Here is an 18,934-nt window from a genome sequence, read left to right on the forward strand (position 1 = left end):
CTTTTTCTCCGAGCTGTGATGCAGAAGACTCTGTCTTAGTCTCTCCCTTCCTTGGAGGAGCAGCGCCCCACTTCCTTTACAGACGCCTCTTTGGCCAAACAAGAAGTAGCTGCAGGAAAGTGCCTTGCACCCATTGCCTGGTGAGAAAATGGCAGCAGCGGTGCAGGAGTTGGAACATGGGCTCAAGGACTTCCTCCATCTGACTCAAGGATACATTTTGCTCCCAGTATGGGGGACTTACACAGTCAGGGGCAAACCCAGGGATCATCACTAATGGTGGATCTTTAGTACATGCAGATCCCTAAGTGCTGGCCACTTCCCCTGAAACACAGATTTTTATTTGCTGCATCTCAGGACGTAGTCACCACCTTTGACGAAAGGGTTTGCCAGTCCCACAGTCACCTTCTCTGTGGACTTTAAAATGCAGTAAGCAGTGCTCTGCTTGTAGGCAGAGCATGTTTGCTTACAGAATGATGTTTATTATGGAAATGTGTTATAGTTACACGGCAACAGAACATATTGCCGGGTGCAATACCAACATTCAAAGCAGGTAAAAATAAACAGCCCCCCCAAGGAATTTCAGCCTCTGGAAGACGGCCTACTGTAGGGTTCGCAGTTCACTTGCTACATGCTATGGGGCTGTTGTTGTCTGGTGCCCATTAATGGAGACGGTATTTAAACTCTGGGATCAGAGGAATCACAGCAGCAGCCTCTGCCTTCCATGGGGGTTCCCTTAAGAGGATGCTCCTGACTTCATGTGACTAGCAGCTTCTGGCTATAAATGAACTCAGGGTCCAATTACATGCTGTGGTCTCATTGCTGTTCTGCTCAGAAAAGACAACGGTTTCCTCACTGGGGAAGCAGCTGTCATATTTTCAGACCAAAGTAGCTTCGTTCAAGCTCGCTCGGAAGGCTTTTTGTGTGAGAGCCTCTTGCTTGTCCATTATCGGCTGCTCGGGCTCACTCTCCATTTTTAGTGGCTGGATGGCAGGTCTTGCTTCTGCGAAACACCGACTGCTCCAGTAGCTGAGCCCAATATTTAGATCAGAGAGCTGGGGGTCCCCCAGAAGGGAGAAGTCGTAGGTTGCTGAAATGGTCTGATCTCCTCAGGTTGCTGGCTAGCAATGAGGTTGTTGGGAAGGGCTCGATCTCAAGATCTGGGACAAAGCCCCCCACTGTCTTATTGTTTCAGTGGAGCTAACCGTTGAAGCCTAAGAAACGGGGTGTCCCATCCTTCTAGCTGCCGGCTGAACACAGGTTCTCTGGCTGCTGAGAGGGAAGGGCCAGGATTCTGTGTGTGTGCTCGCAGCGCTGGGCTGAGGAAGCAGATGCTACCCCCAAAAGGAAGGGCTATTCTTTCCAACAGCTTTTCGGGGCACCTCTGGGCAGTGTGGCGCTCTAGTGGATAAGGTCTCTCTCTGCCGGCTCTAACGCCAGAGCTGTCTCTGATGGCAGATCCCAAAGCTAGTTCCTCACAATCTTACCTTTTCTGTTTCTTCTCCAGCTCATGATTGCGGCTCTGCTGGCTTTCCATCAGGACCCGCGTGTCCTCCAGTTCACAGGCCAAGTGTTTGCACTTCCTCTTCATCTGCTGTGCCACCTTCTTGGTGCCTTCGTAAGTGCTTTGCACCTCGCTGAGCTGAAGGGCATGAGAAATGTCAAGTTGAACTCTCTGCTCAGTGATAACTGGGGGTTGAAATCACCATTCAGGAGGTTCCAGCATGCATCCTGACTCAGGCCTCCATCCGTCCGAAAGAGAGAGAAGCCAGAACCAAACACTCCAGTCCAAAAGCACCCAGGCTTTGGGGCAAGTTTGGATCCTGCTCTGAGCTTTGCAGCTGGCTCACCAACCTCTAAGATGGGTTGAACCTGGACCCCAGGCTGAAATACCCTCTAACTTTGGTGAGAAATTCAGAGCTGGAGCTGAACTTGGCAGCTCAGAGCTAGTTCTCCCAGGATGAAATGCATCCTGTGCAGAGAGCCAGCATAAAGGCTAGCGAGGTCCCACAAGGCCAAGTCACCACAGTCCATGGGCTGAAGCGGGACTCTTGTGGTATAAATGCCAGTTCAGATCCAGTCCCCTAACGTTTATTCCAGCAAAACTGCAATATTTAAGAACATTGAATAGCATTTCTGATGCGAAAGGAAGCCTTCTAACCTACTAAAGTGGAAAACATTTTCTGCTAAGGATCTGCATTGGGCTTGGGAAAAAGAAAAACCCAGCGCACTCACGAATGAAGAAGTGGAGTCATTAAAGAATAACTTTAAATAAGCAAAATGTTGAGTTAATGAAGCCTGTAATTCTGAACTAAGTATCGGAAAGCAAATGGGCTGTTTTCTTTTACCCTAGCTCCAAGAATTAGTTGCAATATTATAACTTTTTAATGTACCGTGAAGGTATTTATTTCTTTATTTTGCTCCTCATAGTATGCGAGGTGATTTTCTAAGCTGCCGTAAAGAGAGGACCACACTCTCAAGAGGCCTCTGTGGAATAATGAGCTCTTCCTAGAGGTAACATCTACCCGCAAGGCATATGGTAATGAATACGCCTTGATCAAATATTGAAAATGTGTGTGTCTAGGGGAGGGAGGGTTAATGTAGTTGAGCACGTCAAATGTCATTCCAGTTTCTAACAAGATATGGAGATGAGCTGCATCAAGGAGCTGATACATTCAGAGAAGCCTGTCCACGGCTCACGGCTACATGAAGAAGAGGATTCCAGTTCCATCACCCCCAGATTGCTGCACCTTTGTCATGAAGACATTGGACATTGCTATGTCCAGGCTTCATTTCTTTGCTGGACCTTCTTGATCAGTGCAAGCCAAGACGTACAAAAGTGACAGTGATTCTGGTTGCCTCAGTTTTGGGGGCTCCGCTTGAGACACGTTGAAGGCTGTCACCTACCCTGAAAATCAGGGCCCTCGGAGGTGCTTTTAGACAAACACCCACAAAACAGCTAAAACTACTAGCCAGTTTTTAAAACCGTGGCCACGTTTCCCAAGCACAACAGGCCCTCTCTGGGAACGTAGGGCCCTGCTGATGTGTACATGCACATGAATATCTGTCCGCGTGTTCTCACATTCAACCCGTGTGGAATTCTGAAGGATTCTTGTGTAAATGGAACTTTCCAGAAGAGCTTTGGGTTTTTTTCTCACATTAAGAAAGACACGGTGATTTTTCTCTGCTGGCCAGGGCGTGAATGGAGAGACGTCCGGACTAGAGACACAGCTAAGAGCACTCTCCTACAGAGGCTTAGTGACAGAAGAAATCCTCGCTCACGCAAGGAGCCCCACTGAGCAACATAGGCACACAGGAGGCCTCAAAGCTCAGCAAACAAATTCTAGAGACGGTGTCAAACCTCATCACCAGTGGAAATGGTTTTACAGGGACAACAGATTTCTTCAAGATCATGCCATTCAGGATGTTAACCTTCTCTCTCCCCCGCCCCACCCGGGCAGCTCCCCACTCCCGTACAGACCTGTCCAGAACAGGAACAGCGCTGACCTCCCAGCACGTACCTTGTGCTCCAGCTCTTTCCTAGCACTCAGCTCGGACTCCAGCCTTTCCTCCAGCTGTGCAAGGCGCTTTCTGAGAAACGTGATTTCCGTCTGAGCGCAGTCGAATCGCACCTGCCACTCCTCTTCTGAAAAAGAAAGCGTGCCCAGGAAGCAGCCCGGAACCAGGCAGCCCGCACTCGGAGAAGGCGAGCTCCCTTTGCACGTGAACGAAGGGTTGAATTCCACAAGTCAGCTAGCCAGTGGCACCACCTCCAAGATGGACAGAGAACCCTGGCACGATGCAGGCGCACTGCTCCGCGCTGACCCGTCAGGGACAGAAAACCCTGTCTCTCATGGAGGTCATGTGCACCACTGAATTCTCAGGGTAAGTCTACCCTGCAACAAACACCCGCGACAGGCCCGTGTCGGTCGACTGAAGCTCACGCGACAAGGCTGTAAAATCGGGGTGCGGACATTCGGACTCGGGCTGGAGCGAGGGCTCTAGGACCCTTCCCCATTGTGGAGTCCCCCCAAAACCCGAGCCCCTATCTCTACAGCACAATTGTACAGCCCCGTAGCCCCACAAGCCTGAGTCAGCTGACACAGGCCAGCCGCAGGTGTTTAATTGCTACGTAGGCATATTCGAGGGTCCAATCTAACCTCCCTGCACCCATGGCTGCCCTGCCTTTACATGAAGGGGGCACTCTGACGCCACCTCGGTATCTGAAATAAAAAACAAACCAGCTCCTCCACCCCCTGCCCAGACATGCAGTCTTGACTCTTGGACATCCCAGTCTAGTCTAGATAGGTTCTTCTACCACACTCCTCACCATACGCAGGATTATAGGAGCTAAGCCTTCCCGCCCAGTAGCCTTAACAGTACCCTCATCGCTTCACAAGTGATGTGACTGTTTGTAAAACCCACTGGTTTAAACACTCCTGACATTTCTGGAGCGTGAAGCCTCCAGGCCAGCACAGAGAATCACCAGCGGCTCCCCGGGCTGACGCACTCGGTCTCCATCCTAGCTCATCCTGCATTCAGAAGTCATAGCGGCAGTGACAGGAGAAAAGAGATGTCACTCCCCAGCTATGTCGGATGGGGAAATCTAGCATGACAGGCGGTGGCAAACTTGCAGCTGGGTTAAAGGTGGGCTGGTGGCGGTGTTCTGGGAAGGGAATAGCTCTGGAATGTCCTGAAACTTCCAACAATCAGACTGAGCTGCAAAGGGAGTCAAGGTGACAAGACATTAAGGGCCACATTCAGACCTGGGGTGCAGAGGTGCCATCCTGCTAGACACAATGGGGGACCGCCATTTACACCCGCCTGAGTTTGGCTTTGTCTCTGAAGCACATCACGGCTCTCGCTCCCTACCTCCTGCAGCTCCACTTATCCCAATTTCACGCAACTGAATTTGCTGCTGAGCTTCTTCCAGCTGCTTTTCCACGGACTCCAATTTCTTCTGCACTTGGTCGTATTTACTCTGAAAGGAAGAAGCGGGTCAGCGCCTACCAGCTGCAAGCCAAGTGCACAAACCAAAGGGAGCCCAGCAGAAATGGAACTAAAACAGTCTCCCCCTGTACATCCACACTTCCAGCGGTGGCCGCAAGGGAGGGAACAACACACTAGCGCCTGCTTTGTTGTTATTTCTGGCTTAATCAGAAATACCAAATTCCAGCCCCGGCAGCTGGACTCGTGCTGGCAACAGTGTGAATGAAACAGTGCATGAAACTGAAATAAAGAACAATGCTATGAAGTGCACTTATATCTGGCACCTTTCCTCCAGGATTGCCAAGTGTTTCACAAATGTGGGCAAGCGCTGTCTCCCCGTTACAATGGGGAGCGCGAGCCGTGAGGAGGAGAAGTGATTTGGCCAAGGTCCCCGTGAGTTAGTGGCAGAGATGCGCACACAACCCAGGTCTCCTCCTTCACAGGCCTTGCGCTCATGAGGCTGCTCTCCTCCTGGCTGGCGGCTCCCAGAGAAGTTAAGGTTCCAAAAGTCTCTCACACGTCTCGGTCCGCAATGACTGGTGCTGTGTTTGTCCAGATAGCCAGACCCCAGGATACACTTCCCAGTTAGCGGAGACTTGGGCCCCATGGCTGGCCTCCCTCCGTGCACGCTCTGCACAGCTGAGAGTCATGCTAGGCTCCCGGGAGGTCACAGCTCTGCTAGTTCCAGTGGGCTGCCTTCAGCCAGCAGCTCTTCTTTGCTGTCCTCTGCAAGGGGAGGCTCCGGTCTTACCATTGGCAGATTCAGACCGGAGAAGAACCGTCCCTGGCAATGGCCTATGGAGGAGGGCGAGCACAAATATGCCACCTTGTCCATGCCCCAGCTCTTCAAGCCTGATTCTTACCTGCAGTTCTTTGATCTCTTGTGAGCCCCGGAGCCTCTCAGCCCGTTCACCTTCTAGGACCTGGCAGGCCACCTCGCCTTTGAACCGCTCGTCCGAGAGTTCGGTCGTCAAGTCTATGACCTGGGGGAGCGTAACACAAAGTGAAGCCTGACCTGGCCAAGCACATCATGCGAAGCCAACAGAGGTTCCTTGATTGGAACAAGAGTCACTGCCCGTCACATCGGGTCACTCTCCGGCTACTGAAATAACACTGGCTGGACGGGCTCCGTTTGTACCACGTGGCAGCTGAACGTGCACCAGGCCTGAGGCTGGGGCTTCAGAACTGAGATGGGGAAGAGGAGCTGCTGACATATGCGAACAGCGGACCCAGTTTCTGAAGCTGCCCCACGTGTTCTCTGCAGACCGGATCAAGACTCTCATTCTCCTACTTGAAACATGCCTGTTGCCTCCTCTGGAAGACTGGCCAGAACATACAGAGGAGGAAGGACTGACTTGTGCTGACAAGTTGGAAAGCGCTTGGACTGTCTGAGTGCAGAAGCTCCCGGGGGGTAATATTCATCTGTTTGTTTGCTGTGCCACCTGCTGCCTCTTTTATTTGCTCATGCTCAGATCTACGCTAGCTGCACTGGATTATTTTTTCGCCCGCTCTTGTCCTGAAAGACTCAGTAAGAGTTCAGAGTCTATCCTGACACACACTCATACAAACCCACCGAGTCTAGCCCGGTTCACACAATGTAGATTTTAGCACCTTGGTCTCATGGTAGCTTCTTTCCATTTCCCTGGTTAGTTGTACAGCAGACTATGTCAGGAAAGCATTTTATTTACATACAGTGATTATTACAGGCAGGGCTGATAACGCCACCTATTATTAACATTGCCCGGCACGACTGTTCATAAGACCCAGTCTTCAGATGCTTATAATTTCGCCAAACTACAACCATTTGAGCTGAAATTTTCTAAACCATACGTCTGCCTCAGGCTGAATTTTATTGGAAAACGTCAGCCAAAAGAGCTCAGCCATTTCCAAGAACAAAGGTGGAAAAATATGTTTTGCCCATGTTAAAAAAAAACAAAACTGAGATGCGCTCGTGTCCCCATACTGTGGAGTAGTGATGTGAAATTTGGCAGGGGGTGGATTTTGTGTCAGGGGTGTCCTTTTGGCTATTCCTGTGGGAAAATCAGTGGAGGGGCAAGGAGAGACAGAGCTGTCAAGGATCTGGGGGTGGAGGGAGAACTGGGACTGCCTAGGCAAAGACACTGGGACAAGGAGAGGGTGACACTGAAATTAGATGAAGTGCCTGGGGAGGGCGATTGGAACTGGGAGCCAGTGGGAATGGGGATAAGGGGCAAATGGAGGCTGGGGTGGGGGGAAGAGACAGATCTGATGAGGAGCTAGGAGTAAGGGGCACCTGGGACTTGTTGGGACTGGAATGAGAAGCCAGAGGAGTAGAGCCTGGGACTGGCTAGGAGAGGAGAATGGAGCTGGGGCTGGCCAGCCAGGGATGGGGAAAAGACAGGACAGGGACACGCTGGAGGGGACGGGGCAGAAAGGCCAAGCTTGGTGGAAATGAGCAGAAGAGTCTGTGCCCATTGGAGCACACTCCCTTTCAGAGCCTGGATTGGAATCCAACATCCCGGCGTCTCGCCACCCCTCTGCTCTCAGCACATAGCACACTGGCTACGTGTCCCATCCCTTCGAGTGCTGGTCCACACAGAGGATGACAGCTTCACGCTGCTAACACTTACTCCGTTAGTTCACGTGGCAGAGTCTGTACGGTGGAGCTGAAGGATCAAACCAAGCTGACGATCCACACGGATGCCAGTGTGATCCCACCTGATTCAATGTCTCTTTTTTCAGTTCTGTTTTTTTTTAAATCTAGAAAATGCCAACCTTAATAATGTCCTTTTAGCGTTCGTGTGTGTCATTATTTCTATTACAGTAACACCTCAAATGTCCTATACAGAGAAAAGAAGGAACTACAGACTGCAAAAACAGGAAAAAGCAGATGCGAGGGATCTGACATACAAGCAATGCGATTGGCTTAATGACTGGGTGAATGGCACGTGTCCTGTTCGTTCCACATCTTGTGTGTGTGTTAATTTATGTGTGTGCGCGCATGTGTGTATACACACCCATGAACGTTCCCACAAGCCATTCATTGCTAAATCAACACAGGGGGGATGAGTGTGATCAACGGTCCAATTTACCGGGAAGGGGAAGGGGAAAGGGAAGGAACAGTCAATAAAGGATTTTCCACCATGAAATGCACTTGGCTGCTTTTCACCAGGGATTGTAGAGAAGGAGGGGAAAGCACTGGAAAAGGTTCAGGTCTGAGTCTCCTGTGCTTTGGGAAAGGACAGCACAAGGTGCCTGGCACTGGAGGAAAAGGCCCTGCTTTTACAAAGCGAATTGCCATAAATTGGGCATCTCCTCTGTACTTCACACAAACGCCACTTTGGAGCAATTAACTCATTAACACGGTAATTACACTGGTCAGAGCCTGGGGAGAGCAAAATTGTGTCAGCCTCCAAACAAAACCTTCAGCCTGTTCCTAGGGGACACTGGGGATCCGTGCGAATAAAGACAGACAAAGATTGCTACAGAGAGTGCTGAATCATTCTTCATCGCTCCCATGAAAACATCACCACCACCCCCAAAGTGAATACTAATCATTCACCTGGTCAATTCACCAGTTTTCTGATGCATCCTCAGCATCTGAGCATTTGCAGTACACGTCATTACAAGTCAGTTGCTTGCACGCACGCACGCCCAAGCTCATGCACGCGCAAGGACACACTCACAAGCTCCGTGACTTCAGTCCTGAGCCCCACTCCCATTGATAGAAGCACAGATGAAATCAGTGGTCAGATTCCAACCAACTTCAGTGGAGTCAGGATTACCCCAGATCTCCCTCCCCTGCGGGAGTACAGCCAGGCAGCTGACTCATATGCAGCTCCCCTCCTCCCTGCAAAGAATATTGCCAGGAATATTGCCAGGAGGAGGAGGACTGGCTGGAGGACACGGCGCTGGTTATCCGCAAGTTGGTCTTGGGGACCACATCCAGACAGGCCCCGCATGGAGTAGTCAGAGGGCTGGACCAGCTCCAGCGGCAAACACCACCCTCCCGCCTTTGAGCTGTGCCCAGTGGATACTGAGTACAGCTGAGGACGGAGGCTACACACGCTCACGCAGTTACACAGTGGAAAGCAACTGACTGCTGTGGCAAAATGTTTCCATGCAATTGGCACATTGTGGAAACACTGCCACATCTCCTGGGTGCTGCGATTACGGCTAACCAGGTTTCCACACTGCTCTGACTGCTCAGTGTGAAATAATCAGCACATGGCTAGCAGAAGAAGACATTAACCTGACGTGTTATTTGCTCTTTCTGCAACGTACGTCTGACCAGGAGCTGGCCCTGCAGTCAGACCTGGCTGGCTGGTTCCCCTGGAGGTGGCTGGAAGACTCCAGAGGTAGAAGCTCCAAACAGATCATTGACTCTCTCAAAGGGTCCAGAAAACCAGAACAAAAGAAGGAAACGTGTAGGCTTAAAACCATTTCCTTTCCCCATTTGGCAGCTGTATGGAGAACCTTTCAGGCATCGTAACGCTTGCAGGAGGGCTGTACGAGCTGCTCAGACAGTGCAGCTACAGGAGGCCTAACGTGTCGCTTCGTTCAGTGAATTCAGTCTGTGACAAGGCAGACTCCATAGAGAGGCAGCTCTGAGACCCGGCGAGCAGCAAGGGCAAGGTGTTTATTCATCTCACATGCTCCCAACGTGGGGCCATGTCTGGGACCCGAGAGCAGATGCCTACGTTCTGCCAAAGGCCTATTTTGCCCTGAGTACATCTCTCAGCTCCTGCTTGCTGAAGGAGAAACCTGCCCCCAGCCCCCGTCTCCCGAATGCCAATCTCCGCTCCGACGCTCCTGCTATTTAACATCCACAGCCCACAACAGGTCACACTCAGTGCCCACAGATGGGTGGGCTACTGCGCTACCTGCCTGCTCAGTGATGAACTGGGACTAAAATCGGCCCTGGCCTGTAAAGCGCACTGGACAGGGCACCGCTGGGCCCACGCAATGGGAGAGGGGTGGGGCGGGAAGGGGAGCGGCTGCCACCCTCTGGCCAGGCCCAGCTGGAGGGTCTGACGAAAGGCTTCCGTGCCGGGCCAACCGGTCCAGCAGCCCTTGAGTGCACCGGCCCCTCTGGCATTTGTCAGAACTGCCAGATGGCCGGTCTGCCCGGGGGCCTGCTCCTCTCATTGTTAGCATTCGTTCCATTAAACGCAGCTACTCCTGGTATCTGCAGAGGTGGCGGAGGTTGCAGTCTGGAGAGTGGAAGGACGGAGAATACGCTACATTTGTGCACCATTTCTAGTCCGAGTTCCCTCTTTGTCAGGAGACTGGACTGCCTCCGTGCTGCTGGTTTCAGCACCCTGCGACCCCGTGTTGTTGGTGAGCCATGACCGCCCAGGGTAACGCCGTCAATCCCTCACTTCTTCACTCCGATTGAGTAGCTGTAAGTCTGCCCCTCCAGCAAGTCAACGAGGTTACAAACAAGTGTGAGATGGGGGGAGGGCCGGGGGAGTGATAAAGGGGGCCAGGAGCCAGAGACGTGTGACACCAGTGCAGGTGAGCTGCCTGGCTAGTGCAGAACTCTGTTAGCACTGGTCATGCTCATTCTATCGGCCCCTGGGGCTCCAGCAGACGTGGCCCATGGACTGGCTACCTACTAATTACTTTTAGTCGCATCTCCTTTCACTAGAATCCCATGATCTGTCAGCTGGCATCAGTAACAGGACCTCGAAATAACCGGGGGCCTTGAAAACTGCTCAGCAACCAAAATAAAGGCTGGCAGTACACAAGGATTCTTCCATCTGATAGGAGAGAAAATGCCCATCCTCCCACTCAGCTATCCTAACAGATAACAGCAAGAGCTGCCGGCTTCCCCGACAGCGAGCCAAAACGGTCCATTTCATGCATCTGACCTGATCAAAATTAATCAGTGGGTAATTTTCTTGGTAGATTAAATATAAAATCAGCTCTTCAGGGATCATTAACCCATGTTCCAAAATTACAACATGAGCGTTTTCAGAACCCAGCTCCCCCGACTTCCAGTCGGGCTGGAGAGGAATACAGTAGAAAGGAGTTGGATATGGACACGCCACACAGTATTTTCTCGAGGCAATCTGCACGGTAATGACAGGCAGACAAGTGGCACAAGCCCAGACCTGCTTGTATCCAGTGCACCAGCCAGGTTTAGACTTTTCTGACTCCTCACGGAGCCATTATCATTTAACGTCCATCCTTTGGGGTATACCTTCATTTGTAATTGTGCGCTAACAAAGCCATAGAGGGAAGATGCCCGAAGGGTTAATGTTCAGGGTTTACCTTGCTTTCCAACAGTTCTGTGTTCCGCCGAAGATCACTACGTGACTGCTCTGATTTCTCAAGCTTTCTTCTTAACACTGCAAGCTCCTCCTAAATAAAATTGCCGAACACGCGCTTAGCATTCTAGCAGGGTTTGTTTATTTATAAATCTATCTTTTCTGTTAAAAATAAGTGGGACAGACATAATTGCCTTATTAAGAAAATTTACTGGGCAAAGTTAAGGGCTGATCACTGTTAATTGCTTGGAATGTAGTTCCTGACACTAATTTAAATGGAGAGAACATCAGCTTTGGTGTATGCACAGCACACATTTAATTAGAAAGAAGCAAACCTGAGAAGCTTGGATGAGCATCCAAGTGCCTGAATGCTGTTTATCAAATAAATACTCTTGAAAACCTGGCCAGCTATCAAATGGAGCTGTGGTTGCAGCAGGCATGACTCCATTAACATTAGAAAGCCGAGCCTGTTACACCGAGGGTGAATGTGACCTCTTGGCCCTATTCATCACCGCAGGGTCCAATATTTGGCAGCCAGAATCAGCTGCGGTACATGGTCTCTCCCTGGCCTAAGTGGCCTGCTTACTAGAAGGCCAATATTGCAGTGGTTCCTAAGGTGCCCTTGGAGTTGGAAAGAGCGTGTGGGGGTCCCGGGACAATACATTCTCATGGCATGGAGCCTGGGCTTCATGTTAGACTCGGAGTCCCTGGAAAAGGACCTCCATGAATGGGGCGAGGGGACAAGTCCTCCTTTTTAACTGCCCCTTCCATAGGCAAGGTGGGGGCTGCTTCCCACTTTCCCACTCTGATATGTTAGACAAGGGCCTGCTCTGGAATGTTATATCTGGATCCTCCCCTGTCTAAACCAAAGCTGGAAGACACCTCTTGTCCAGAACCCGGACTGGGTCCGGTGCCTGTATTTGCACCCAAACGGCTTGCATTTCAGTTCACAGACAGAATTGTTGCCTGTGTGTTTTATTTTATCCTAGGCAGAAATGCAGATTCCCACTTTTCCCATTTGTTCCTGAAAAGCCTAGTTCTTATTTCTGTACCTTCACTTCTCGGATAAGCTGAAAACACACCCCCGGCTCAAATGGTGCAGGGTGGGAAACAGGATGTAAGAATTTGGTAAGACCAACAAAATGGGTCTTTTTTCTCCTGGCAGTAAAACATACTTCCTGACTGACTAGCGTGCTGGGCCTCCCATTCAGTGTCTTTGCTCTACCGTTACATACGTCTTTGACTCGGAGCTGATCTTCCACCACGTTCACACTAAGCAATGGCCGAATACAGCTCATCAGTTGCCACCATGACCAGTCCTTCACCACTTGGAACACCGCCAGATTCTTCTGGATGCACCGAATGGCTAAGCGCTGAATCTGAAATTAGAGCATTGGAAACAATGGCACTTTTCCAGCAATGATGTCTGTCCCACCACATTATAGAGACACATGAGCAAGAGTTTCAGATACGTGTTCAAATGGAGAGCTTCACCAGAATCGAAACAGGGCACGGGAATGTGGTGTTTCCAGCAGAGACAAGGCTGAAGATCTTGAAATATTTTACCAACTAACATCAGTCTGTGGTTTGGGGAATGGATTGTTCATTTCCAAAGCTGCACAAAACTGTGCTGCATGACTTCAGAAAATCAATGCATTTGACCCGGAGCTGCGCCTTTTGGTTTGACTGGACTGTGCTTAATTGCTTAGTTATGTTTCATTTAGCTTTACAAGATGTAACTTGAAAATTAGAATGTACAAGTTAAAAATGAACCCTGCAAACTTTGCAAACAGAGTAAGTCGTGTGACTGTGCATGCATGCATGTTCGTGTGTGCAGAGAAGCTGTTATTAATGTCAGACGACCCAGGAATGGTGAAACATCGGAGCCAGCTTGTGACTCTCACGAGGTAACACCTTCCACCATGACCAGTCCCACCCGTTTCACTGGGGCTGCTCATCGTTCTATTCAATCGTTCTGGCCACAAGCTAGCCCGCAATGAATGGAAAGGCTTTTGTTCCATCTCTGAATCAATACAGTCCTACATGGGGAAAGGAGGCCTCTCTCCTGCCATGGAGGGTGACACAAGACAACAAGAGAGGATACAGGAACTCCCAGCCTGTTCCCGCAGCAGCCACAGGCCACCTCATGCCCAGTTGGGTTCTCCCAAAGAAGTGGACGTCCCCTCTGGCCAAATGAGGGCAAGAGGGCAGTTACCTTGAATCTCTTGAATTTCTGACGGGAGAGGAAGCCCTTGCAAGCTGCCTGGAACAGAACCATGTTCTGGGATATCAGCTTCTCCCGCTGCTTCTCCAGCCTGGAGACCACGCCAGGCTTCAGGAAAACCTGAGGGCAATGGATAGAAATCGTTCACCTCCGGAAATGTGGCCGCTCACCAACGTTTGTCCAGGAGGAAATAAGAGCTGCTCTTTAAACCAGGGCTTAGTGAGCACCCCTGCTAAAGCCGAATTCTGGCTTCTGATTCCTGCCTGCCAGCCTTCCTCTGAGATCTGCAGCAATCCCGCATGCGTGTATCCAGAGCCGGACTATGGCCCAGTGTCTGTAACAATTAATTCTTGCTCTCTCCAGACATAACATCTTCACTACCGTCACTTGGGCCAGGAACCTGCCCTCCCAACTCAATTTCTAGGAACCGTAATGGCCTCAATTGTATTCAGCTTGTAGTTCATTCATTGTTTCTACTGTCTACTCTGTCCTCTCCCCCCTTTTACTGATGCGTGCCCTAACGCCTGCTCAAAGCGGCAAGTCATTGAGACATTGACCATGGGTCACGGGTCATTACCTACTTTATGAGCAGACGACACTGGACTCTCTGCTGCAAAATGCATTTTCAATAGTGTATGCACAATGCAGTAACAATGGAAGATACATACCAACGTACGACAGGAAGAAACAAAATTAACTTGGCCATTTACTTGATCTGAGCTCATGACAAACATGCTACAAACAATATAGATTTTGCTGTTGTATTTATATTTTGAAAAATCAATAAAAGGCTAAATTCTGAGATCCTGTTCCACTTCTTACTCAAGCAAAACTCTCAGTGCTTTGACCAATATGGTTTAAATGCTGTATGTTACACTTTTTATATTGAAAACAAATTATTCAAATATAACTATATTTGTGAGCCTTACAACATAACTGAAATCTATATTTTTAAAGAACCAAAATGCTATCAAAGAGCATTTGCAAGAAAACTGGCTTTCTTGAGATAATGCTATGACTGCTTCACCCCTCTTTGATTGTCTCATAATGGCTATATTAACTTCACAATCTAGTACAAAATCAATGCTCAGAGTGATGACAAAACTAACTCCTATACAACAAGATTTGACTGGTGCTGCTATCACGCTATTGATTAAGTGAGAGGGTTTCATGGAAGAGATCATTGCAAACTATTGCATGAGGATGAAAGAAAGTTATTCTGCTCCCTAGAATAATTCAAGGAATTCTTTTTTTCTTTATAGCATCCCAGAGACAGAGGTAGGAGTGCACATAACACTAATTCCTCTTTGCGACTAGCTTTAAGTGTGAACGTGTTACTGTGGCAACTATTTCATTTGCAAATGTCCTGCCTGTAGGATCTTAATGTCTTGATGTATCGTTCACATCAGGGAACATGTTCAAAAGTGACTAAGTGAGTTGGGAGCCAAAGTGCCATTGATTTCCATTGGGACTTAGGCTCCTAGGTAACAACACGGAAGCAAGAACAATGTCTTTCACTGTATTAGGTTAATACAGGAGAGGGGATGAATAGTGCTCCTGATAACAAGCAGGATTTGACACCGTTACGACACAAGGACTGTGGACAGCATACCTGACTGTGTCCCACTGCTACGCTTTTCTTTTCCAGATCAAGGACCCGGAAGAGCTCTTCTATTGCCTGCAGAGAAAGAGCACGTTAAGGAATTACGAGGGACTGGACTGTTTAATTCATTGACCACAGAGACCTGGGTTGGACGTCCAGGAAAACAACAAGGGAGTTGGGACATATTATGCTCTTCAGGCCGAATCAGACCAGAGTTACCCTCCACTTAACCTGACAGAGTGCTGCCCCTTTATAACTGGCGTACAATGTAGTGCCGGGGGGAGAGGGGGCGAAGGAGGATAGGGGAGAGAGGGGAGGGTTAATGGCCTAGTCTACGGGGCGCACAGTTTTGATGCATAAGTAGTAGAGGACAACAACAGTATCCCACACGAGGGATGCTGAGCACTCGCAATTCCTTCTGAAATCGAGGGGTGCTGAGCACCTTTTAGGATCACACCAAAAGGATGGGCCCGCTCCTGCTCATGGCAAAGTGAACAGGTATTTTGCAATTGATTAGGAGGAGAGCAGAATTAGCTTCTTAGTGGTTTCAGCCTGGTGACGCTCAGAACCCTTCAGGAAACGTCCTCAGAGCCCCATCAAATACGGCACAACTGCACATCAGAGAAAGCAAGAACCAGAACTGCAGCCCACTCTAGCCCTGGGTGATGAAGTAATTATGTTAGACTCACCCCCTCCCCACCATGGAAATATCAAAGAGGGAATTCTTCCGCAGGTCTCTGTTAAGGGTGCATTTTAAGCAACCTTTTATTTTAAAATTGAAGCTGTCAGAAAAATAATTGTTAGTCCTTTGAAAAAAAGCATCACAATCTCACATCAACTTAGCTGATGGATTTTGTCCCCCCAGCCTGCAGGGCTTTGGCTTCATAGACTTGTAAAACATTTATTAAAAATATTCCCAGAGCAATGCAAGAACCACCCCAGGACTCAGTGCAGAAGGCACATGCCCTTTCCTGTATTATTACCTTTCAGCTATGGCTACGCTGTGGACTCACAAGCTTGCTGTTTGTGCCTCTGCAGTATAATGCATCAAACAATACATGTCCCTGTTCAGGTAAAAAAATAAGCAGTTTGGTTTTAGGCGTCTCTACTCCTCACATCTGCTCACATTATTCATTCATCATAAGGAGTGTTCCAGCACAAGAGTTAGAAGAGCAGTAACTGAACTTATTTTAGGTTTAGGGCTTTCACTATTAAAGTAATAAATATGGATTGTTGGAGAATTTTTACAAATCCAAGTTAGTCTTGTTGAAGAGAAAACTGTCTCCTTATGGATGAAATGTATAGAAATGAATGCCATGCAGAACTCAGTGGGCTGAGTTTAAGAGATTTTAGGAAAATCTTCCCACCCCCAGTCCCAATTTCCATTCTGTTTGGGGTTTAAACGAACCCCTAATCTCAATGCAGAATGCAACCCAACCAACTGAGTTTTGTATGATTTCACGCCAAAATTCAAAGGGCTTGATTTTCAGCTGTGATGACCAACCTGGGCTCCCGCTGACTTCCAATGGATTTGTGGATACCTCTAAGAAACAGGGCCAAGATTTGCTCAGGTTCATGTACTTAAACAAATCCTGCAGTGAACCTAGCTCATGATTCGGGTCTATAACAAACCGTCAACCGAGGAGACTTCACTGGTTTGGAATTTGGTTGTGAAAATGTCATGCAAATCCAGTAAGTGCATGCTAGTGGGTCTCATGAATCCTGCAAACTTCCAGGAATGCGGCACCCACAAGCCCCTATTTCTATACTGCCTTGTGTGATGTGCAGTCAAGAGATGAGGAATGTGTCTGAGTACTTTATACTTCTTTTCAATTAGAAACCCTTCCCACATAGATGTTCCCTAAAAGTGGAAGAAAGGCCTCAACCCTGTTCACATGGGGCCATTGGAGATGGGCTTTCCTGGATCATGTCTCTGAGTTCCTTTGATGTGAAATGAGAATCAAGAATTGATTCCATTTCCAGTCCATGGACAACAGAAAGACCAAAGCAAAAAAGGCACCTCTGAAGCTGACTTCTATAATAACAAAGCAAAATAAGACATGGCCACTCAGCAGCCTCGAAGGGAGAGAACTATTTGAAAATATCAGTGGGTGGAGATCTGCACTTTCTTAAAAGGTGTCTTGAGGTTTTTGTTGCTTTCTGCAGTACAAAAAGGCTGCAATTGACACGCTGGCAATTGAAAACTTGGAAATGTGACATTCTTCAGAGAGAAAGCAAGTGGACGTTCAGAGACTAGATTGACAGCTTTTAATGAGGGTCTTTAAAAGAAAGCTCCCAAGGACACTTGTCTTTTTGTTTACCAAAAGCCTACACATTTAGGAAGAGCTTCAGGGAGTCTGAGGAGACAACTCCATATTTCTAACAAACCCCGTAAAAGGAGGAGAATGGCGGCTTCCAGGAAAGTGCAGATCAGAGCACCCACGTCTGCATATTATCAGAAGCATGGAACGCCGATTCTGTGGTCTTTGGGTCAAGGTAATAAACTAGTGAAAAACAAAGGGCTAAAAAACGTAGTGCACATCCTGACGATGATGAATATGATCAAAAAGAAGGATTGCTTGAAAACCTCCGACCTAAGGGAGCTTTTAATATAAAACCTCCAATAATACAACTCTCCACATAAGAGCCACCCAGACTAGTCTTCTTCCTTGTTAAAATTCAGACAAGCACCCCTCTGTCACTAGGGGCACATTCGTATGAGAAATATTTAAAAGCCACAGAACTATATGTGACTTCAGAGGAGCTCTCAATAGCCTTCCGATATTCAGGTCTGGCATTCAAGTCTGGTCTAAGACAAAACAACATCACAGAGAATCTCTTTCCCAAATAATAAAATATACAAAAGTCACACCTTTGGCTCATTCCTTTGAAATGCTCTGCAATCTGCAATATCACAGAACAAACCGAAGGTGTCATAAGCCATTCAGGGAACATCAAAAGCCTCTAAAAATGGCTATTGATTTAATTCACGTTCCATTTCAACACTCAGAGCTGAGCTGAGTCCAGCAGCAAAATTATTTTAAAAGCACAAGACGAACACGGAGGGAGTGTAAAGGCTCAAGCAACTGAGGTGCTCAGGAGTTTGGAGCCAACACACACCGATCTGTAATGATTCTGCTGCTGCACAGTTTCTCATTCCTGTTGTGAGCAGAAGAAACCATTGTAAGATCTGCAAGGGACCTTGCTGGAGAACGAGAAAGTATTCCCAGATAAGCTACAGGGACTTTAGCTAAATGTGTTATGCTGGGTTTATCTTGAGTGGAAGTTGCTCTTTGCTTATAGTCCTCTCCATATTTTACTCCAGCATTCCAGAGCCTGATCTACGGTGGAAATACTTCCATGGACTTCAGTGGACATGGTAGCAGAGCCTGACTTGCATACAGAAGACAAAACGTATCTTTTCTATTCGGAGCAGGAATGGTCTTTCAGTGATACAAATGACCGTGAATCAAAGCCACGAGCAGCAGAAAAATCTGCTAATGGACGTGTGAACCTGAGAACCCACCGAGGTCAGAAAGTCTAATCCGCACTGCTCATTTCTTTGAGGCACGCTCAGACGTCAACATAATTTGTGCTGCTCAGTCACCTAGGCGATATTGAAAGTCCCACCCAACATCCATTACAGCATCACTAGTTAACCCGAACACCTTTCCCGCAGGCACCTGCACTGCTGGAGTGCTCAGGATTTCAAACAGCATCCACAATTGTTACAGATATAAACCCTTGTTAATTCCCAGTGACGCCCTTTGCCTTCAGTTATAACATATCCTGTACTTTGAATACCTCTTCTCTAACATAACTAGGAAAAACATTATCTTGCATCACTGAAGATTTCCTATCGGTAATTAA

At 48.5% G+C, this 18,934-nt stretch overlaps 1 protein-coding gene across 1 annotated transcript in view; it reads right to left on the bottom strand.

The window, feature by feature from the left end:
* Positions 1–18,934, bottom strand: part of MYO18B (myosin XVIIIB) — a 154,556-nt gene that overhangs the window by 62,359 nt on the left and 73,263 nt on the right. The window contains exons 21-28 of the mRNA XM_067539421.1: positions 15,074–15,139; positions 13,453–13,581; positions 12,473–12,616; positions 11,242–11,331; positions 5,850–5,969; positions 4,870–4,978; positions 3,519–3,643; positions 1,485–1,639 (exon numbers count right to left, since the gene is read on the bottom strand). Coding sequence (XP_067395522.1) covers positions 1,485–1,639; positions 3,519–3,643; positions 4,870–4,978; positions 5,850–5,969; positions 11,242–11,331; positions 12,473–12,616; positions 13,453–13,581; positions 15,074–15,139 — 938 coding nt within the window. The remainder of the gene's footprint in view (positions 1–1,484; positions 1,640–3,518; positions 3,644–4,869; positions 4,979–5,849; positions 5,970–11,241; positions 11,332–12,472; positions 12,617–13,452; positions 13,582–15,073; positions 15,140–18,934) is intronic.

The sequence above is a fragment of the Emydura macquarii genome, unplaced genomic scaffold (genome assembly GCF_026122565.2).
Source record: "Emydura macquarii macquarii isolate MOO-44397 ecotype Brisbane River unplaced genomic scaffold, CSIRO-AGI_Emac_v2 contig_554, whole genome shotgun sequence".
Classification (NCBI taxonomy): Eukaryota; Metazoa; Chordata; order Testudines; family Chelidae; genus Emydura; species Emydura macquarii.